This window comes from Mauremys reevesii, linkage group 18 (assembly GCF_016161935.1).
Source record: "Mauremys reevesii isolate NIE-2019 linkage group 18, ASM1616193v1, whole genome shotgun sequence".
NCBI classification, from domain to species: Eukaryota; Metazoa; Chordata; order Testudines; family Geoemydidae; genus Mauremys; species Mauremys reevesii.
Window position 1 is genome coordinate 4,172,005 of NC_052640.1, and position 22,571 is coordinate 4,194,575.

Below are 22,571 nucleotides of genomic sequence, written 5' to 3' on the forward strand. Positions count from 1 at the left end.
AATGTTTTGTGTCAAGTGATAGGAATGGTGTGGGAAGCAGGAAAGAGAAAAAGGAGCCAGCAGGTGGGGGTGAGATCAAGCAGCCTCCCTCTCTCCCCCCACAAGTTTTATCTCCTCCGTGCCTCCTTTTTGTCACATGCCCTCTTTCTCCCCTCACTGCATAAACCAGGCTTGTGTTTTACAATCACCGAAATCGGATTGGAGCATGCTTACAACCTGTGCCACCTTCAGCTGTTGTGCCTCTTACAATACCACTGCTGAGTTTAGCCAAGGGAGAACTGTGCCTATTGACATACAGTCTGAATTTGACCTTAGTAAGATTTCGTTACACCAGTGACTTGCTTTCTTCCTGAATCACCTGACCCAGGGAGTGCAGAGCCCAGGGGGAGATAAAAAAATGGGGGCTGGGTTAGAGAGGCAGCAGAGCCCAGAGGTCCAAAAGAAATTGGTCCTTGATATGACCTAGCAATGCTGAGGTAACTGGTTTATGGTGCAGCTTCTCCAAGCTCATGGTGCAGTTTTGCCAATCACTGTGAAGAGGTTTTAGCATCAGCATTTGACTCTCATCTCCCAGTGACTTTGCTGTCTTTTAGCTTGGAGAATGTTTATCCCTTTGTTTGCTGGGTTTATTTAATTTAATTTTTGGAAATAAAGTCTGAACGTCGGCTGCAAGTCTTTTTTAGTTTCTTTTTGCAGGGAGGGGGTTATTTGAAATAAAAATAAACATTTGTTTAATGGAAGAGGAACAAGAATTAAATATACAATGGCAGTAGATTTTTTTGAGACTGGAGTCTGGATTTAAGGAAACTCTTTCAGACTTTGAGTATCTCAAAGCATCTTACCTAGTAATGAGTTAAATGCCAATAGCATGGTGTCTGTGCAGGCAAACGCAGCAGCTATTACATGCTAAGCGATATTTTGTCCACAGCACGGGAGCATTTTTTTTATTTGGGAGGATACATGGCATTATCTGACAGTGCAGTGGGCTCTTTAACTCCTAGCTGACGTAGTGAGTCGAAACCTGGGTTTTAATGTCTCCTTCAAAGAACAAATAACTAGCATTAAAGCAGATTAATTGTAAGTTACAAGATGTAACTGGGAAAATGAAGCCTTTTTCGTGATGAGTCAACTCTGCTCCAGACCAAAGTTCCATAGGACGTAGGATCAGCCCTTCCAATGTATTCACCAAATTTTGCCTTTAAAGGCAAACAATGAGCATCTGTCTCTTGTGCCTTTAAGGAGTCTTGTTACTGCCTGGAATTGTACTTGCTCTCTAAGCTGCTTCGGGGAAGAAAATGTCAGTGTTTACCTTGGCAGAGTAACAAAGCACAGGCTGAGGATGTTCTTCAGCTTTGGCATACTTGCTAATTGTCTGGGAGAAAGTCGTTAACCCCAAGAAGTATTGTTTTAAAATTACATTTTAAAAATTGATTCAGCTCTGATTTAACAGGAGATTGGCATCTGTCATTTAGCCATTGGTCGGGAGGAGCATGGGCAGTGCCAACACAGGCCTGAACCCCACACTGCACTGCCAGTGGGTTTCACTGACCTCCGGGAGAGCTTCAAAGAGGAGCTCGTCTCCATAACCCATGGGGTCCTTCAGCAGAGGCTGCCCACGCAAGCCCCAGTTAGTGCTAAGATACTGTGAGGATGCTGGGAAATAATTGACACTTCCACATGTATTTTAATCTCTTGCCAACATTAATTTGCCAACTCCTCAGAATACTAAGTGTGAAAAGTGTAGGCTGGGAAGTCATTGAAATGAGTCAGGCATCCAACACCTTTAAGCCTCTCTGGAGCTTGGTGTCATGCGAGTGATGGTTTGGTTCAAATATTAACACACACAGCTATTCTCTGCAGAGAGATTAGGGACAGGAGGGGATACAGGAAATATTTCAAACCTGTTCGCACTTTATGAGTTTATAAAGTATCATCCTGGAACCACAGCTCTTCGTACAGCCACATGGATTTGGCTTCTTTGTTTAGCCAAATGGCACGCTTTTCAACTATGCTAGTGACCTGTGGGAGAAAGATGAGCCCACTGGAGAGGAATTCACCACCTGGGGGAGCTGTGCCTGTATGGATAGGTAGCATAGCCAAGCCCTGGAATCTGTAGAAAGAACTGTGGCCAGTTCTTGGGAGCCTGGAGGAGAGACAGAGAGAGTTTACAAGTTGTATGTGAGTGAGTAAGAGAGAGCGAGCGCTATGGATTTTTATTACACTTCTAGGGGGTGAGACTGTGTGTTGATTTTGCTTAAGAATTTTCCCCCTTCTCTCTTTCACCACCTGCCTGACAGAATGGTCAGTCCTTGTAGGTTTCATGCTGATTACATTCCGTTCTCACTAACACCAGCATCACTCTAGAGTGGCTCCATTGATGTTGGTGGCATTACTTCAGATTTACACAGATGTAAATGAAAAGGGAATTTGGCCTTGGATCATTTGACACCAGTCCCAGGCCCCTACAGCCTAGTATAGTTTCAGTTTAAATGGAGGAGGAAGAAAGTCCATTTTTGGTGATAACTGGGCAGTGAAGAAAACAATGCCTCAAAAGCTGAGCCCTTCCCATGGATATTTTTACAAGAGGTGGGAGCTCTCTGTCAAGTAAACAGGACTAAAGACAGCTCTCCACTAAGTGAATGAGCCCCAGCACTGGTGTCATTATGAGCTAAATTCTGCTCTCAGCCAGCAAATGAAGATGGCTCCAAAGTGGGCCACTGAACTTACCCAAGTCATTGCTGAAGGGTTGTGCAAAGGTGGGCATCGAGGCAATGTGTACCCCACAAATAACTCCGAGATCCATTGTGGTCTGATACAGGCTGTATTTAAACAGGGATAGGACACATTTTAGGATGCTGTCAAGACTAATGGCCCATAAAACTGGGCTACCTTTTGAGAATTATACCATGTGTGGATTCTTATCTTAAGCTGCCCTTTGCATAACTTTTTCCTACCAGTCAATAGTTCCTAGTTAAGTAGTGACATAAGATCAAGGTATACACTGAACACATCTTTTCTTGGACCTGCATTAGCTCTGCTGCCACATATGTGACGGGCTGGTTGTTGGTTACCCATAGCCATTCTATGTATATGCAGGTAATGAGGACATTAATTCAGTCTCTTGGTGCCTCATCGTTAGTCAGTGTTACGAAAGGAGAGGAAAATATCCAGTGTTGGAGAAGGCCATCTGGCATGCTTGGAGAACAGCCACTGGGGTAAATTCCCATTCTTGTCTGAATGTGCCAGTTTAAGGTCAAATGTCTTAGAGCTGATGGGAAATGAATGTCTAGGCCAGACTGAGGATCTTTGATTAATTTTTTATTCTGAACTATCGACATCCATGCCCACCCTTGTGAAACTTGTGTTTCTTTTATGGCTGGTTCCTTTTCCTATTTGTTGCTTTTGAAACTCTTTGCACAGGCCCCCATGGTTGCTGCCTGGTATTTGTCTGAATTGTGCTCACTCCAGATTATTGGGGAAACACAAGGAAAAGGTGAAGGCAGTGTGATTGCTGTAGAGTTAAACAGAGCAGAAATTGGCTGCTTTCATATTTAGCAACAGGGGAAAATGTACCACCCAGGAAAACATCTTGATTTTTGATTCTCTAATGATCCAAGCCTTGTATTTATTTTAGATGTTTGAATTCAATTAGATAATTTTTCTGTCTTTGTGGGTGGCTGAATGGCTCAGGACTAGTAACAAAACATGAAGACTGTCCTGTCTAGGTCATGGATTTGATCCTGGCCCAGGTCAATGGGGGCTGAAAGTCATTGCCACATGACAGCTGCTCAGCAGCTTATGTGAAAGGAATTGGTGGTCTCAGGTCAGTTTCTAGTGGCCATGTCTGCATCACAAGAACTACTGTCACAATCTGCACAGTGCAGTGGTGTGGTGGTGAGACTGCTTTGTTGGTCCACACTGCAGCAGAGCAGAGCGGGCGACCTAGCTGTGTCAGCATTTGCTGCTGATTTGATGGACTAAACGAAATTGCAGTACAAACAGAATTAGAGCTAGAGCCCTATCAGGAGGACCTGAGTGGAAATCTCTGCAGCTATGAAAACACGGCCTTCAGAGGCAAACTGTTTTCTCATAACCATTCAGCCCACAGAAGGAGAGAGCCATGGAATAGCTAGATGAAAAACCAGTGTTTAATGCCGAACAGGGAACCCCTCGTAATGAAAATCTGAGAAGGCAATTGTCACAGGCTGGCTGGCCCTTTAAGGAGAGTAGGGCTTAGCCGGTCCTGGGATGAGCAGCTACCACCCTGCCCCCTAACCTGATCCTGATGGCCCAGGGATCAGGTGGCTCAGTTTCTATAAAGGGCTGGGGAGGGGAGCTGCAGGAGGGTAGTTTGTCTCCTGGGCCTGGCCATGAATAGAGAGAGTGGCAGGGGAGAAGGAGGCTGCTAGGGCAGGCCTGGGAAAAATCTACCTTCCCACACTCCCCAGGCAGATGGCTTGGTGGCAGACTGGGGGAAGGGGTCCAGGGAGGAAGCCCTCAGGCTCAGCAGCTCGGATCAGAGCTGGGCCTCCAGGGAGAAAGTCCCTCCACCAGTGAGCAAGGCTGAAGGGTAGCCTGGGAGGGGCAGCAGACCCTGTTGTTTTTGTTTTCTTGGGACTAGAGACCACAACGTGACAAAGCCTCCTGAAAGAAGGGGTAGGCCTGTTGGAGGGACTAGGAGGGAAAGGCAGAGCCCTGCAAGGGGGTGGAGGGAGGGTGTGGTACATGGGCATAAAACCCTGCCTGAGTGCTGGGAAGGGGAGAGCAGCAGAAAGCTGATCCCAGGGAAGAGAGACAGCTCAGTACAACACAGTCTGCCTGCTGCGCTGCTTTGCACTCCCCAAACTGCCCTGTGCTGACCGGCTGTGTACTCCATCCTGCCCCCAGTCTCTTCGCCATGCCTGCTCCTCTTCTCCCTGCCCTGTCTCCCTTCAGCCCCTTCCCTTCAGCGTCCCTCTCCCTTGCCTCTGGCTGATCCCCTCCTCACCAAACCCTCCCCCCCCCCCGAAGAAAAATGGTGGCACTAACATGACATTTGCCACCATTCCATAATTCACTCTGCTGGTGTGTTCTACCCCATTCCCCACCCAGGGTCTGCTGCGTCTGTTTAGATTGCAGGCTCCCAGGATGGGATGTCAGCTACTCTGTGTTTGTGCAGCACCTGGCACCATGGCTGGCTTTGGGTTAGCCCTTAGCCACTACCATACTACACGTGATTGACAATAAAGGAAGCAAAATTCTCTGAACTGAAGTCCTGAGAATGAGGTTATCGGTAAATAAGGTTTTTACAGCCCTGCCACAGTTCCTGACCTTCCTGATATTTTTGCATTTCTCTTTAGATCAGAATAAAATATTTCATCCTGTGGAAGTACAATCCTCCATCCTAATCCCTCTGTCTACCCCGGGAGCCTGGCTTGTACCATAGCTCTTTGTGTGGCAGCTGTCAAGTCAGCTTCCGGCCCTCGCAGAGCAGTGCATGTGTGAGTATATCTAATGAGACCCACATCTGTCTGTAAACTGTCCCTCTACTGTAAGCAAGAATCCTCCAATGACACCGTAGATGTCCAGTTTTAGGGATGAAGACAGAAACTGTACAGTGTGTGCTCGGTGGGGAGTTCTTGGCTTTTTGTCAAGGCCTTTTATGATTTGCCCAAACATACTCACATACTGACGCTCATAAGAAAACTAATGCTCCAGGGAACAACTTGTATTCAGTTTTTACACACAAGGGCCTGACTCCCACTGAATTCACTTTGAGTTGGGTGTGTTGGGTCTTCTGAAAATCAGCCCTGCAGTTCTGAAAAACAACAGCTTTCCCTGTATATGTGCTTCTGGGTCCCCAGCCCTGACCTCCATCTCTCAGCAAAACCATGTGGAAGCAGGTGTCTGTACGTGAAGGAGCTCTGAGTTCTTGGTTATTTACTGATTAACCCAAACGTTCTCATTACATTAATCCTGGAAAAAAACTTCCCTGGCTCCTCTTTGGTCTCCAAAGATGTGCTGAATGCCTTGATTCAGATGCTGCTTGAAGGTTTGCCTCTTTAGGCTTTTGCACATAAAAATAATTTCTAAGCAGCCATTGCGAGACAGGACTAGAAACCTGATGAAAGTCCTTGCTACTACTGCCGGTAAGTTAATATTTTTTTCTTGTTATGATTGAAAGTTATATCCTGTTATGATGTTGCCATGGCAAAACCAGACAACATCTGGAGCAACACAAATTCCGTCTGTTTTTGATGACTGGCATGGAATTTATTTCTAGGCTTGTTCCCAAATTGTGCTGCTTGAACATAAAACACCTAAGGAGAGCAATACCCAGTGTGTGATGGGGCAATATGTAAAGTGGCCTGAATGGAACATTCCCTTAACTTCCCTCTCGCTGTGATACCTGGAAGAATGTGAAACAACATTAGGACAGAACAACATAAATTGAAGTCTCCTCTGCTCACCGTGTGTCCCTGGTGGTCCATTAGTCTTCATCGACCAAATGCTATAATCGAAATTAGAGATGGGAAATCTCTGATTGGGTCACGTAGCCCATTCCCCACCACCCTGATCCCAGGCACCACAGGATTGTTTGTTCCTTGTGGTATGTTTTCTAGGAATCTGTTCAGTTTGTTTTAAAAGATTCAGCTGATTGGGGCTTTCCATCACTTCCCTCAGGAGGCTATTGCACAGTGGGAATGGGTCTGAGGAGTTAGCACATTTTTCCTGATGTTCAGCCTATATTTTCCTTGCTTATTTCAATCCCATTACTCCTAGTTATAAACCTTTTTGTGTCACCCTGGATATGTTGACATCTGTAGCTATGAAAGCAAAGCTAGTAACTGTTTTAATAAACTTGAATGTGGTGAACACACTGGTATATTAGGACCAGGCAAGGGCAGGGGGATGACTAGTCCAAGGCCAGAAAGGACCACTGGCCTCATCTGGTCAGACCTCCTGTATAGCGCAGGCCAGAGAATTGCCCCATAATAATTCCTAAAGCAGAATTGTCAGTTATGGGGAATCCACCACCACCCTTGGTAAATTGTTCCAACACATAATTACTCTCACTGGTAAAAATTTACACCTTCTTTCCAGTCTGAGTTTGTCTAGCTTTCAACTTCCAGCCATCGAACCATGTTAGACCTTCCTCTCCTCAGCTGAGGTGCCTAGAAGACCACATGGTGATGTCTGGGGCTGTTTGGCATGATTTTGTTACCGTTCTAAGGAGGGCACTGCAATAAGGGGAAACAAGCTGGTGGTTTTGATTTAGCTCTCACGGGGTGTTAAGATTTGTCTTGGTTTTCATTGCCCCTGCTCCTGGAAGCAGTAAATGAAACAAGTAAATAAACGCTCTGGGATGCGACTAGTTCTGCTGGGTGAGCAATGGGAGGGGAGAGGGAGTAAAAATGTAGCCACATTCCTAGTCCTTGTGCTCCCTGAGCCAAACCGGGCATAGATGGGTGGGGGCAAGATTCCACACCATCCCCCCGGAGAACAGACTGCAGCTGACATTGGGGGAAGGAGAGTGCATGCTACACCCCTGGACCATGTGTGGCGGAGGCCATGGCAGATTGCTGTGGTGGTGCCAGCTTGGACGTCCTCTATCCATGAATGAGTAAAGCATGGTAGCAGCAGGGCAAGCTTCCCTCGCATGCTGACCCCTGCCAACATGCCTTAGTCCTGATTTGTAAAGATCACAGCTGGCAAGAGGCAGGTTCAGTCCCCATGGGCTGTTCCATCCTTGGCCCATCTGCTGAGTATCCCTCATGCTATGTGGTGTTACTCAAATTCACTTTATTTCACTGGGCTTGTAGATTTTCCATTTTTGCCACGAGTCAGGTTATTGTATTTTTGTAAAGTATTTATGGTGCCAAACACCACAATATTTGAGCACCTCACAACTTTTACTGTATTTGTCCTCAAACACCCCCACTTAGATAAGGACTTGCTTTTATCCCCTTTTTATAGATGGAGAAACTGAGGCATGGATAGATTAAGTGATCTGCCCAAGGTCACATAGAAAGTTTGTGGCAGAGCAGGGAATTGAACCTGGATCTCTGAAGTCCTAAGCTAGTGCCCTAACCACTTCCTCAATGCACAGCAGTTTTGTAGAAGTTGTCAGGGAGAAGCTGGAGGCTCTGGCAGCTGCATAGAGGGACACTTGGAGCTTTTGGAACCTGCAGAAAAATGGGAAGGTGGTATGGGATTGTGGGATAAAGATGAGGCAGAATATATAGTAGTGAAATAGCTAACTATATCAACATGGCAATGACCACAATTAAGTTTCTGGGTTAACAACCCATTGCAATGAACAGGGCAGCCTCCTCCTCTTTGCCGATTACTAGTTTCAAGCTGTCTGCAGACTCATGAAGACGACGCTGTATCGATTTACACTCCGGTCACATTTAGACAGTTTCCTTGGCAGCCATAAGGGCTAGACATGTAAATATTCTTCTAAATGGCAGCTTAGATTTGGCATCAGAGTTCTGAGGCAAGGGGTGGGTTTCTGCAGCAAATTGCAAGGTCATGAAATCCCAGGATACACTGGGCCCTGTTTATGGTGATGAGCTGATCTTGTTCTTTACGGAGCCTTTTATGAGCCTGTCACTTGCAGTCTCTGACTGCCCAATGTGTATTGCTGATTACGCTGCGGGCAGAATGGGGATGGAAGAGCCCTCGGCCAGCATGTGTATACAGATCTCAAATTGCTAACACCTCTGCTTATTGCTCCAGCTTTGGGAAGCTAGTTGGGTAAGCAAGTGGTCTGACAGCCGATGAGTAGCCTGGCCAATCTGTGCCAGCCTCAGCCCTTGCCTGGCGTGTAGCATAGTCCGTAAAAGTATTTCACTGCTGCCCTGTGCGCTACAGTGAATTTTCCAACCATGGGGAGGCAAAGTCACTGCAATAACAATGTCCTTTTATGCATAGATTTATCGGGCAGCCACTGGCTCACATCACAGGAGCCCTTGTCAGAGTCTGCCAGGTGCTTGATGAAGAACTCTTTGAAATAAAACACTTGAAGTGAAAGGTCCTCAATAGAGGACGCTCGATGTTATGTCATAATGTCACTTGGCTTGTGACACATTGATCATAAGGCTTTAGGACAATGGGGTTCATCTTGCAGGGAGTTGCTTTGCAAATTCAGCTGGAAATGTTTGTTTTGTGTAAACTTCCCATCATCCCTAGGAAGCTGCAGACAACACTAGTCCTTCTTCCCTGAGTTTAAAGCATCAAGCTGTATTCATCTTATTGTGCAGATCTGAAATCGGTTCTAGGGGTAATAAAACAACTGTGTAGATCTAGCCAATACATGGATATGTTATCTCCTGTTTATGGTAGGAAGAGATATAAAACCCCACTTCCCAAGCAGCATCTATTATTCTACTGGGAGCTCTATGGCTTTAGTACTTTTGAGAAATTGGGGACAGGAAAAGGACAGGGCTTGCAAATGTTTTAGGGATGGAGCATGCATGGCTGGGTGGAAAACAGTCAGCACCATAGGCATGGCCCTTCGGATGGAAGTAAGTGTCATGACAAAGGCAAATGCATATGAATCTGATGTCCTTACGTTGACAGGAAGCAGCCTGGCCTTAAGGCTTGTCACCCCACCACCTACTTTCTCCAAATAGTGCTCCAAAAATGAAGTTGGGGTGGGAATGGGGGAGAGGGAGGATATTCAAACCGACTGAGAGACCCGTTTAAATCCTCTGCTCAGGAGAGGGCTGGCAGCAGCTCCTGCACCTGAAGGGATGGTGACACAGTGTTGTTCAAAGTGTGTAGATTGAAAACACTGCTGCAGACTCTTTTGCAGCACTCAGCGTGTGACCCCAAAGTAGGGCAGTTGTTTGTTTTGGGCAGCCTTGCTGTGGATGTAGAACGCCCAGTGTTATGCTGTGTTTTGTTTCGCTGTGTGCTGATGCTGTTCCCCACAGTGGGGCTAGCTGGCGCAAGGGGCTGATGATGATGATGTGGATAATGGAGCCTTTCACTTCTAGGTCATTGGTTCAGATCTGGCTTGGGATGGCGGTGACGGGAAGTTGTTACTTTTGATGGCTGTTGGGTGGCTTGGGTAAAGGGGGTGGGACATCTCTGTTTCAGGTCCTAGTGGACAAGTGGCCATCTTGCAGAAGTCACTGGCACTAACTGGCCCTCTCATTGGCAGTTTCAGCTCCGAGGCCAAAGATTAAAAGGGACATGAAGAACTAGCTGTGCTCCCGCTTCTAGAACTGATCCCTGCAGGTGAAGAGCAAAGCTGGTGGCAGGTGCCCATATAGGGGAAGCTTTCCCTGACCTGTGCCTGATCTGGGGATAAACTCAGGATTGCAGTCTCCAGACCTGTCAATCTGGCACCTTTTGCCAGCACTCAAATCATTTTTAAAAATTCCCCTGAACTTCCACTGTTAAATAAACATATCTTGGGGCCCTATTTCCAGACCACTCGTGCTTTGCATTTGGCCGACTTTCAGAGGTACCTCTACCCTGCTCTTCGGCTTAGCCTCCAGCAGTAAATAGGCACAGCCAAGGAGGACAGAACATACAAGTCTCAGCCTTGCCCAGCCATAGACTGAATATACCACGTCGGCAAGTAACTGTTGAGAGATATGGAGAGAGTTCTGTATGCATAATGCACAGTTGCTCAAACAGCTACGGGACTGATGTATTTCTAGTGCTTTTTTAATATTCCCACTTGCGATTCTGAGTGAGATACAAATAGAGAAGCCCGACACTTAGCACACCCTAAAAGGCAAAGAGCTGGGGAGAGCCTATGGGAGGGAAGTAGGTCATTGGTGGCATGCCATGTTCACCATTAGTGAAAATGTCAGGCATTTGGGACTGTATATAAATGGTTAGGACTCTTTAAAAATCTCTCCTTCCCCTCCCTCCTGCCTCATTCTCAAGAGAGTTTACAGGCACTTGTTTGGCAGAACTGTAATCTGGAGAGAGGAACTTTCTGCATGAAGGTTTGTTTAGCAATGCCCAAAACTTTAGTAAGGTTTTTTTGATAAGTTGTGTTTTTTAGTCTCTTAATGGAATCTTATTTCTGAGGATGGTATTGGGCGTCTCTGTTTATCTCTGGAATACTTTGATGACACAGTAATTCACTTAACAATAACATATTCCTGCAGATAATTCCAGCCAATCTGTCTCTGCCCTAAATACTTTGTGTATACAGTATCTTTCCCAAGTACGCTGCGATCCAGACCAAGGTCCCAGCATCAGCTTCCAAGGAAGAAGCATTTGGGTAGAAGGGGTTTGTGACAGAGGCTCATGTTAAAGCACTAGAAAATGAACCTGGGGTGTGGACATATATTGCCAAGATCTCTATAAAAGCCACAGAACAGTTGACAGAAGATGATCCAGCACAGATGAACAACAACAAATTATGTGACTATAAATAACCATGAAAACAGCTGTGGGGATTGCAGCAAGATCAGCCACCAAAGGGAAACCATAGGGAATCGCCAGAAATTACTATCACAGTTGGGGGAAAGAGGGAGATTAACTGGAGGAGAACACAGATATATAGCAAATCCTGCATGTCAAGTGTTATGCACCAACAAATTAGAAGCCAGTGGACTTTGGATGTAGTTGTGCCTGCTCAGGTAAGATAAGTCTGGCGAATATCAAGTGTAATATCAATCCTGACCCCCTCCATCATCAGGAGCCGACATCCTGCCCTGCCACAGAGAACGGACTCCATCGTCTCAATATGTGTTTTCCACCTCTGGCATCTGTGATTCTGAATAATGCTGGTTCCCATAACCTAGTAATGGAGGTTTCCAAGCTGCGTCCAGTCTCATTGAGGAGTGAAATAAAGAGAAGGTGGTGGTGAAAACTCTGGGGAGACCCAAAGTGGGGAGAGAGCTCAGTCTGTCCGTTTCAAAGCATTTGGATAAGTGATTAAAAGCACTGAGCTGCTAGTGATGGAAGCCTCTACCTGGCGCCGCTCTGGATATTTACTTGATGACAAAGGTAAGATGAGAAGGAGAGACTCTCCTCCCTCCAGCAAAACCTCCAAGATGAAGTGCGAAGATTATGTTTTGTTGAGTAAGAAGCAAGTTGGCTATGAGGGCCTGGGACTCCAAACGGAGAGAGATGAGCCCAAGGGCACTGATTATGATGTGCATGTTTCCACCAAGAAGTTACAGATAAGCAGAGGAGTGTGTGAGAGAGGGACCCAGGGACTGATGGCAGAGGAGTCATGCTCTAAAAAGCGAACCGTGACCAAAGCAGGTGGGAAAGGTCTGGAAGGTGAAATCTCTTCAGAGGTGTTTGAAATGCAGTTTGAACAGCGGTGTTTGGGAGATGAGGCTGAAAGCAGGAAGGAAAACACTGTTTATAGGCTGGAGAAAGCTGAAATCAGTATCTCCAGCCAAGAGGGAGAAATTAACCCATTTGTCCACATGGAACCTGAAGGGAGAAAGGAAATGACAGAGTACAAGTTGCCTCTGATCCGGAGAAATGCCAGCCACCAGGAAAGTTATCAAGGGACAGAGCAGGCTGCAGCTGGAAGTGTAAATATGATCAACACTTTTCAAGGAACACTGAAGAAGCAGATAAGCCGGTCGGACTCAGAAAGTAGCATAGAGAGCAGACAAGTTAACAAGCTGACACTGAACTCTCCCTCGGAGGAAAATAAACCCAGCGTCCAGAGCAGGTCAGATAGCAGGGAGCAAAAAGCCATGGTGATGGATTGTACATTGCAAAGCAAAGAGACCAGAACAGTGCAATCTGCTTCACATACCCTTTGGGAAAGCAGCAATCTAGGTGGAAACTTTAGGCAGACAGTTAATTTTTCCTCTCTGACTGAAAGCTCTGCAGACCATTGCCCCAATGGTCAAACTGGTGAAAAGGATCCAGCAGGAAAGCTTGATAAAGATAAGCAGGTAGTGAAGAGACTTGAGATAATGGTATCAGCAATTTCAAATTGTGCTCTGGTTGCTGGAGATTCGAGAGAGAATGACAGCCAGGTCCTTCACCCTGAGAGTGGAGAAGACCTCAGAAGTGAGGCAGATTCAGTGGTATCTGATTCAAACAGCCAGCAAAACTCCTCAAAAGCCCCTTCAACCAGGTTACAAACTGGTCTGGCTGTGAGTTTCAGTGAGACTGTAACAATGTCAGAGGTGCTACAGAAACCACATGATAGGGCTACTTCTAGCAAAAACCAGCCAGAAGCTACATTTCCAGATAGTGCAACTAAAGTCATTGGAGAAAGGATCCCAGGAGGGGGCCCAGCTCAGCAGGAGCCAAAGAGGGAGGAAAATCAAGAGGATGAAAAAGTGCTTAAAGTTGCAGATGTGAAGAAAACTTTTGAAAGGCAGAAGTCTGCAGAAGGCAAAGCATCAGCACCTCCGCACAGTACAGCCAGAAAAGGTGAGCTGTGGCAACTCTGCGGGGGGGCAGGATTTCAGAATACTTCTCTGTGTTTATAGCTTTGGATTGCAGTGCTCAGTTTAAAATAAACCACAGGTGGTGGTTCCAGGCTAAGATGAGTCTGATGAAATGTGTTGGTGACCCCCTTCAAGAAATAGCTACCTGATTAATATTGAGCAACACATAGCAAACTGGGATCTAGCAAACTTCTATAGTAAGGTAGAGTGAAAATCCGAAATTGTTTCAATGCAGAGTTTAGTAAAACTGCCACTTACAGTTAAGTTGTTTTGTGAAAAGGGGGCTTTGCTATACAAAGGTTTCACTGAATAATAATACCTAGCTCTTATATAGTGCTCTTCATCAACTACATGCTCTTTGCTGCTGTTCTTTCATTCACTTCCCCATGTTCACACTTGCTACTGTCTCGCTGAACCAATATTTTGATTAATTTACTCCTGTTGATATAAGATGCAGTTTTTTCCCTTAGGTTCTTTTACTCTTGTGGTGTGACTTGGCTGTATTGCTCTCTTGAGGAGTAAGACTATACTAGCCTGAAGCTGTGGGCAAGCTTACATTGTTAAAATGAAACCAGTAAAAGTGTAAAAACAGACCTGGGTTAGACAGACATCAAACTAAAAGTAATGACGTATGTTTGTAGGTGTGTTGTAGACCTATGCTGCATAGTTAATATAACCAGACTACTGATGATCTGATGGGTTATTGTACATTTTCCTATGGGGAAAAGTCACATTTTAAGACATTGGAAATCTATGTTAACCTTGAATATGTTTCAATTAATAAATGTTTAATTTAAAAATAGGTCTGGATCTCCCCTCCTCCCCCCCCCCCCGCCTTGCACGTTATATTGTCACTTAAAGGGTGGAAACCTGAATCAGAATGGGAACGAGGTACAAAGCAGGGGAGAACAAGCTCATACTCTTGGGAAGTAATGGTTTAGTGTTTATAGCCACATCATGCCAGGTTCCAGGGAAAATATCAAACAAATAGGTGCAAAATGAAATGTGTATTAACTGCAAATTATCAACAACTCGAAAGACTTGGGTTAAGTACACCAAGCATCCCTGATACTGATCCCTCTCAGGGCACTTGGGTTTAAAGACCCAATCCACCACTCCATGGGAGTTTTATCTAACTAAGGAGTATGGAGCATCTGGCTTTTAAATTCATTCTGAAATAATGTTTACATCAGCATTTTGGGGAACAGAAACTGCTGGTAGATGCAGTAAGTTGTCTTACAGGAACACTAGTTTTAGCTATGGATATGGAATAGTGGCCCTCCATTGTGCCATGTTCATGATCTAACTGTTCCAAAACCAAAAATAAACACACACAGGAATTAATATTTAAAAGAAATGCACCCACCTGACCCCAGCAGGCCCAGGCTGATGGCAAGGATTTTGGCTGCATTCATCTCCTTTTTCTGACTCTCTTGCAGCTTTTGTAATGGGACCTTTAACAGAAGTGAGTGAAAAGGGAGGAGATGACAAAAGAATTCAAAATAGGTTGAATAATCAGGATGTAGATTTCAAATGTGACAAATATAACAAGAAATGCTACAGGAATAATACTGTTAAATCCACACATTACTGTTCATTTCCAAAAGCCTGTGTTTACAATGCAGAGCCTGGCTGAATTATTTTTACTATTTAACACAAGAGGAAATATTGGTCCCAAGTTATTCATTTCATAGATAGAATTCTGCTTTTTCTCCTCTCTCTCTCTCTCTCTCTCTCTCTCTCTCTCTCTCTCTCTCTTTTTTTTTTGGTTCTTCTTTCTGGCCTGCCTCTTTATAGTTAATCATCTGCTCTGTCTGAGACAGGCAACAAAGAAAACCCCATCTGTTGCAATTAATTGCAGCTTTTTTATTTAGTGTCCTAACATTTTAATTAGGAATTAGGACTGAAACATTATAAAAAGGAAAAATAAATCTTGAACAAACCACTACAATGGAGAAGGTGAAACAAAAATATACTGAATCTCTCTCTCTCTCTCTATATATATATCTGTAGATAAATATTGTGAGTAATATATTACACAATTGTGTATGTGCATAATATAAAGCCTTTTTATAGAATGTACTTGTAAGTGATTTGGAACAATAGTCTTTCATTAATAACTACCCTGAACACAATTACTAATACTCTGTTTATTGGTACTTTGCACTCTACAGTACTTTCCATCCTAGCATTTCCCCTTACAAGCAATGCATTAATTATATCACTCCATTCACCGCAACAGACTGTCATAACACCCTTGTAAAGCAGGTCAGTATTATTATCCCCACTTTACACCTGGAAAACTAAGTCACGGAGAGGTGAAGGGACATGCCCAAGGTCATGCAGCAGAGCAGTAGCAGAGTTCGGAATAAAACCCAGCACTCATGACTCCCAGTCCTGTGCTTTAATCCACACATTCATCCTCCTTCCCTGTCCTGAAGGACACACACTATTGTGCACACTCCTGAATCCCCTTTTTTAATCAGATCAGACTCTTATATTGTGCTAGTTATTATTATCGTCATTGCATAATTCTATAGCTCCCCTTTCTGGCCAAGAACTGAATGAATCATGAGGCCAAACAAAAGAGGTTTCTCTCTCTCTCACTGAACAAATGCTCAGCTAGGTCTGGGGAAGAGATCACCACAGGACAGTGTTTCATTGAGATGCATAGCTGTTCTACCACATTCAAGAGCTGTTGTATACTGTTTTATCTTGGCTGCTCCTGAACATAAGACAAGAACTGAAATGCCCCCTCAAAATAAGGCTGTTTAATCACTTTAATGAAGCTATCCTCACCATTTGATATAACATATCTACTGTATACTAAAGACCACAGCATATGAAGAGAGATCTAATGCTGCTACACAGAGTGAGAATTATTTTGTTTCCTAAATTACAACCATTTCAGGTTTCTCTGTATTAAAGACAAAAAATGATCCCTGTATTTAAATAACTCTAAAGGGTAACATAAGCCCCTAAAATATAGGGAAATATAAAGTTGTATCATTTATTTCAGTGAGAGTGGCACTCAGCTGCACCAGTGCTGAATTTGTCCATGTATGTAAATCATGCTGTTTTGAGGAAGGAAGAGGTATAATAGCATGAGTTAAAGGTGGAATGGCCTGATGTGTCCTCCAATCTGAGTCTTCTTGTTGTTGAAATGTCATTTTGTTTATACTGAATTAACATGGTTTAAAACAGTAATTCTCAACCCGGGGTACACAGAGGTCTTGTAGGGGGTATGTCAACCCATCTAGATCAGTGTTTCTCAACCTGGGAAATTGCGAATCTCACAGGGGTCACAGGACAGGTTTGGGCAGGGCGGTCTTAAGTTCAGTCAGCATTGGTGGTGGCAAGCAGGGCTATTGCTTTGGGCTTTATGCCACAGGGGGTCCTGTGTAGCTCAGTTACATGCTTCAGCCCTGGACAGGGGGTTCGGGCTTCAGACTCCTGAAAGGGGTACAGTATTCTGGAAAGGTTGAGAACCACTGCTTTAAAAAGTAAATAACTAAACCATTGCAAATGTCCTGGAAAGATGTATAACCTGGGACATCTGTAATCAGGAAGTGCTCAAGCTAAACTATCATGTCTGGCATATTTTGTGTGACTCAGAAGTTAAGCTGCAAAATAACAGGACTTTAAATTGCTGAGCTCCCTAAACCCACTGTAAAGCAGTTTTCTTCATTTAGAATATACTTAGCAGGGAGAAAATTCAGCCCATGAGGTCTAAGCATATTGAAGTGTTTGTGCCAAATTCATCCTTGATGTATAACGCTACCAGTTCTGAACCACTGGGTTGATATGTTGGTCATCTGTTCAAGAGTACATGCAGACACCAATCCATCCTTCCCACCAATGGGCAAGCCCAAGTATACAATTACCCTCAGCAAGGTCAAAAGGCCAAAGAAAAGTTCTCCTCAGCTGGAGATGCAGTAGGGCGTTGCAGCTGTTCTGCCACTACCTGCCCCCTTGGAACACTGTACATGCAGTATACACCTGAGAAAGATGGGAGCTAGTTATGTCCCTCAAGCAAATAATCTGTACTATATAGTTTTCCTTTAAATGTAGGTTTTCCCCATTTTTCCCCTTAAAACACCAACACATACATACCCTTATTAGGATGGAGTAGATAGAATGGTTAGAGCAGGAGACTGGGAGTCAAGACTACTGGGATCTGTTCCTAGTTCTGCCATTAACCTTGGGCCAGGTCACTTATGGTTTGGTTTTTTTCAGAAGTGTTGAGCACCAGAGCCATTAGTGAAGGGTGGACCATATACCTTTCCATGCTTCAGTTTCTCCACCTGTAAAGCACTGAGGCATAGCAAATTAATTACTTGTAAAGCACTTTGAGATATTCGCGTGAACAAAATAGCATGATTATTGTGCTGGTAGAATAGATAGGTATTTGCAAGTTAGCTAAATTTAGCAACTGACATGGCTTTCAGAGTCAGGGGTTAGTGTGAGGATGGATGATTCGCTCTGCTCCCTTTCCGCAAAGAAATTACAGGATTTATCATTTGGAGCATGTGTGGGAGGCAAGGGAGGGGGGGTAGATAAAACTGCGAACAGCTCAACTTGAAGGAATTCTATACATCCCTTTTGTCACATGCCAGCGTGTAAAGTTAAATTTCTAGTCATCCTGGTAGTGGTGAGATGATTTAGGAATATAAACTCTCTTGTGTAATCCTTTTAGCTACACTAATTTACTAATAAAACATAAATTTCATTGGGGGAAAATCAACCTTTAATGTGATGTTTAAAAAATATTTTTGATAGATATATTGTCAGGCTAATATTGATATGCTTTGTAATTGTAAAAGCAACACGCTAGTTAGAATCGTGTTAGCCTACAAATAGTGAAGATGACTGCCCTGAAGGGAATTGAAGAATTTATATAATCTTATACTTATTTTTCTATACTTTGATGAAGACAGTCTATAAAGGTTTACGATGTCTCGGCATGTCTGCAGCCATACCAAGACCTAACCAGCTCATTGTCCTAGGTCAGAATTTGGGTGATATTTGGCCCTTTCCCATCTAGATGCTAGAGGAAATGGTGCTGAGGATTGATAGGTGTCTTCCTTCCTTCTAAGTCAGTACTCAGTGAATGTTGCAGCTTGGTTTCGGGGGAAACTGTGTTACAGTGTCTTTTGGTTGAACTGTAAAACAGGTCCCGTTAGTTGTGGTCATTGAAAATACCATGGCAGTTTTTTAAGAGAGAGGGTGACCAAATTTCAGCTGGGTTCATTACATCCTCCTTATCTGAAATGTCCAACTGAGAACTACAAGGATGAAAAATTCTTATTCACTTCCTGTGCTACCTACCCTGTTGTGTAGTGTGCTATAAAAGTAGCTGTTATAGCCCAGTGATTGGCAAAGCAACTCAGGTGTATGTTTCCTAGCAGATTTATAGCAAGGGGACTGGCAGCCAAGATGCCCAGGTTCTAGACCCATCTCTACCGCTGACTCACTGTGTTTGTCCTTCACCACGTCAGTTGTGTGTGGAAAATATGAATCACAATTCAAATCTTCTAAGATGAAAAAATTAGCTGCAATATTACTTAGGTAGTGCTAAATTGCTTTCTTAATGTTTCTTATTTTTGATGATTAAGGGATTTTTGTGGATGAGAGTGTAGGAGAAATGTGCTAGGCTGGATTTCAGAAGCAAGATCTTGCTCCCAAACTGTTAAGACACTGAAGGCAACTCACAGCAGGGATGCACCCAATTTTAAACCTATTTTTTCAGTGGAGTAGCTACTGTATTAGCAATGTGGTGGTGTTTACAATGAGGGAGACCTTTCCACTTACTGAAGCTGTGGTTAAACTTTTGTCAGGTTTTATATATTTGTTTGTTTTGATTTGCAGCTACTGTATCCCCTGGGGTTTCTGCCAACTGTGACCTAGCCAAGCCAGCAGGAGCTGTGATAAATTTGTCTCTGCTGAGACTCTCTTTGCGTGTCTTACACCTTTATCTGTCATGTGCCATGTATATCGTTTACAAATAAAACTCCTGGGGTCTGTAAGATGTGGCACAAAATGGACCACTTTATTTTACAGTGTTCTTATCCCAGTGCATCAGTGAACTGGGGGACATTTTTCAAACTTGAGTGACGTTAATGAGAACTAGGTGGTCAGCCCTTCTGAAAATCAAATCACTTATTTAAGTGTCTAATTGTAAGCAGCCAAATTTGGTCAATATTTTCCAATGATATAAGGAGTCCAAATTGATCTTTTGTTTTGGAAGCATTCTGAGCAAGGTGAGCAATGTAAACACCATAATTTGTCTATGCATAGTGTGCCTTGCAGTAACAGAAAAATAAAACCTTGGAAGTTACATTATGTTGTTGTTTGTCTGCACTGAAGTCAGTAGTGTTGATCTAGTAAATCTCTATTCTAGGTTATTTCATTGAACAACAGAGATAAAAGTTCTGTACCTAAGTGATGCCAACATTCAACAAATGTGGATTTATTTTAAGGCCAGGAGGAGGAAATCTTTGGGTTTTAAGACAGCTGGCTTCCTTGTTTCTCACTGCAAAGTGTTATCCAATAGTCATCTGGGATCTGTGAGCATCTCTCAGATCAGTTTATTTTGACTCGATTTGATAGAAAGCTACTTCCTCAGCCACCATATGCAGAATTTAACATGCCTGCAGCGTTGTATAGGGCAAAACCAAGTAGAATTACTAATGGAGTTAAATTTTCTTTTAATGTAGAATGTGTCAATTATTTTAAGCGTTCACTTTGCTGGGTGTGTGTGCTGGATTCTATGCACCGGTCTGTCAAGTTTGGATAGTTACAAGCATGGGTCCAGTTATGGGGGTTATTGCATGCAAACATGGCAGCAGCGAGGGAGTGGCATGGGTACACAGTTGTTCACAGTGATGCCCCTAAAAGTAAGAAGATGCCCACAGGACTGGGGCCCACGTGTCCCTTTAATAGTGATCCCGTGTGTGTGTGTCCCTCCTTGGTGTGCAGTCATTGCTCTTATAGGCACATATCCATCGCTTCTGTGTGCGCGCATCCATTGCCATGGGGGGGTGTATGACCATCGGTCCCAGGTGCGCGTCCGTCCCTCCTCCGGGGTGCATGTCCATGTCCATTGCTCCCGGGTGCACATCCACTGCCATGGGGTGCGTGTCCGTTGCTCCTCTGGGGTGCACATCCATTGCCATGGGTTGCGCGTCCATTGCCCTTGGGTGTGCGTCCGTTGCTCCTCTGGGGTGCACATCCATTGCCATGGGGGGGCGCGTCCACCCCCCCCCCCCATGCTTTGTGTCCCTTGCTGTGGTGCACCTGCCAGCTACTATTTCTGTTGCTGTAGCGACGGGCCGGAACCCGGCCGGCAGGCGGGCAGGGCCCAGCACGCTGGGGGCGGCGGTTGGGCGCCGCGAGGCGGGGGCGGGCACTGGCTGTGGTGGGGCTGCGGGGGCGGGCGGAGTCTGTGAGGGGGCGGCCTGGCAGCAGAGCCGGCCCGGCCGGGCGAGGGCCCCGGCCCCTCCTGGCGGAGCAGAGGGCACCGGCTGGGTCGGCAGGTGGCGGCTGCCGGGTCCCTGAGGCGAAGGGAGGTGCGGTGGGGGAGGGGTTGCTGCCTGGCTCCGCCCCGCTGGCGCGCCAGCCCGGTGGGGGTGGGGCAGCAGCGTTCCCTGCGCCCGTCTTGTGGCCGCCCCGCGCTGCGATTGGCTGTTCGGGCTGCCGCTCTATGTCCGTCCGGGCCTGAGAGGCGGGGCTCGTGTGTGCGGAAAGGGGCGTGTCCGGACTCGGGGGCGGGGCCTGTGTCGGCGCTGCCTCCCGCCCCCCACGCCGTGGTCAGTCGGAATCGGGCGGCGGCAGGAGGCGGCTCCGCTGGGCTGAGGAGCGGACGTAGCGCGGGATCCTGGTGCGCGGCGCGCGGGCACTGTGCGGTGAGTGGGGCGCGAGGGCAGGGCGCGTTGCTGCATGGAGCCGGGTGGGGTGGGCGCTGCATGTGGCTGGGTGGGGAGGAGGGAGCAGGGTGTGGGTGCTGGCTGGGGCAGAGAGATCTGGGGGCGGGAGCTGGCTGGGGAAGAGGGAGCTGGGTTTGGGTGCCGGGTGGGGAAGAGGGAGCCGGGTGCTGGCGCTGGCTGGGGCAGAGAGATCTGGGGGCGGGAGCTGAGAGCTGGGTGTGGGTGCCGGGTGGGGAAGAGGGAGCCGGGTGTGGGTGCTGGGTGCTGGCGCTGGCTGGGGCAGAGAGATCTGGGGGCGGGAGCTGAGAGCCGGGTGTGGGTGCCGGGTGGGGAGGAGGGAGCTGAGTGAGAAGGTGAAGGCTTGGGGGAACGCTAGGGCTGCATAGGGGCTGGTGGGGTGATCGCTGGCTGCGGGGGCCGGGGAAGCTGGATGGGTTTGTTGGGGTGGGCTAGGAGCCAGAGGCGTGTAAGGGTTTGGTGTTTAAACAGGTTGCAAATAGGGGCGGGCTGGGGCTGGAGCTGGAGCTGTCTGTGTGTCTATGGGTTGGGGGCTTTAGGAGCGTTCACTCTACTGTGATGGGTGAGGGAGGAGACCGATACTGTATGTGCTTAGGCAAAGCACCGGGTTTAATATGTATTATAAGGACAAAGCTGGGAATGGCTAATAGCAGGGACAAACAAGGGGATGTAGGTTCTCTGCTGACCAAGGGAAACAAAGGGAGGTTTTTGGAGACTGAGCTCTGATAAATGAGATGCTTAATATTTGCTGCTGAAATTGAATGAGATCTTTCTGTGTGCATCCTAACTGCAGGCCAGGCTGGTCTAGCTGTGATTATTGAAGATCTTCCCATATTTAAAGGTGGGATGCTGTCACAGCTAAGTGGCCCTGTGGAGATTCTGAATAGGGGAGATTTCTGAAAAGTGTCAGTGAGCTTTTAAACATCTCATTGAACGCACAGCAGAATCTTTCTCCCCAAGAGAGATGCAATAAAATATTACTTAAAATTAATTCACAATGAAGGCTTTGTATAGATAAATGAGACTTGGCAGTTTGATTTCTGACTTTCCTCATGGAGGAGAGAAGGAGAATGAGTGTCTCTTTAAGAAAGAAAGGACTATGAGATGCAAATTCATAAACTCCTAGAGTCCAAGGCCAGAAGGGACCATTGTGATCTAGTTGGAGTTGTATAAGGCAGGCTGTAGAACTTGCCCAAAATTCCTAAGCATATCTTCTAGAAAAAACATCGTCTTGATTTAAAAAATTGGA

General features: G+C 45.7%; 1 protein-coding gene and 1 long non-coding RNA gene across 5 annotated transcripts in view; one reads left to right on the forward strand and one right to left on the reverse strand.

The window, feature by feature from the left end:
* Nucleotides 1–1,612: 1,612 nt before the first annotated feature.
* Nucleotides 1,613–21,022, reverse strand: LOC120386325. 2 transcript variants are annotated; one of them, XR_005589653.1, is made up of 4 exons: nt 19,817–21,022; nt 14,746–14,833; nt 2,728–2,819; nt 1,613–2,143 (listed from the first exon to the last, which is right to left on the reverse strand). It is a non-coding gene; the product is annotated as an uncharacterized LOC120386325 (long non-coding RNA). The 2 variants fall into 2 exon arrangements; XR_005589654.1 differs by lacking the exon at nt 19,817–21,022 and adding an exon at nt 17,493–17,692.
* CORO1C (coronin 1C) overlaps nt 5,703–22,571 on the forward strand; it is an 81,084-nt gene continuing 64,215 nt past the window's right edge. Inside the window, exon 1 of one of the 3 annotated variants that reach the window (XM_039505493.1) lies at nt 5,703–6,128. In XM_039505493.1, coding sequence (XP_039361427.1) covers nt 6,104–6,128 — 25 coding nt within the window. In that variant the 5' untranslated portion in view covers nt 5,703–6,103. Of the gene's footprint in view, nt 6,129–11,909; nt 13,363–21,017; nt 21,284–22,571 lie in introns of those variants that run through there. The other 2 variants (XM_039505492.1, XM_039505495.1) reach the window with 2 other exon arrangements.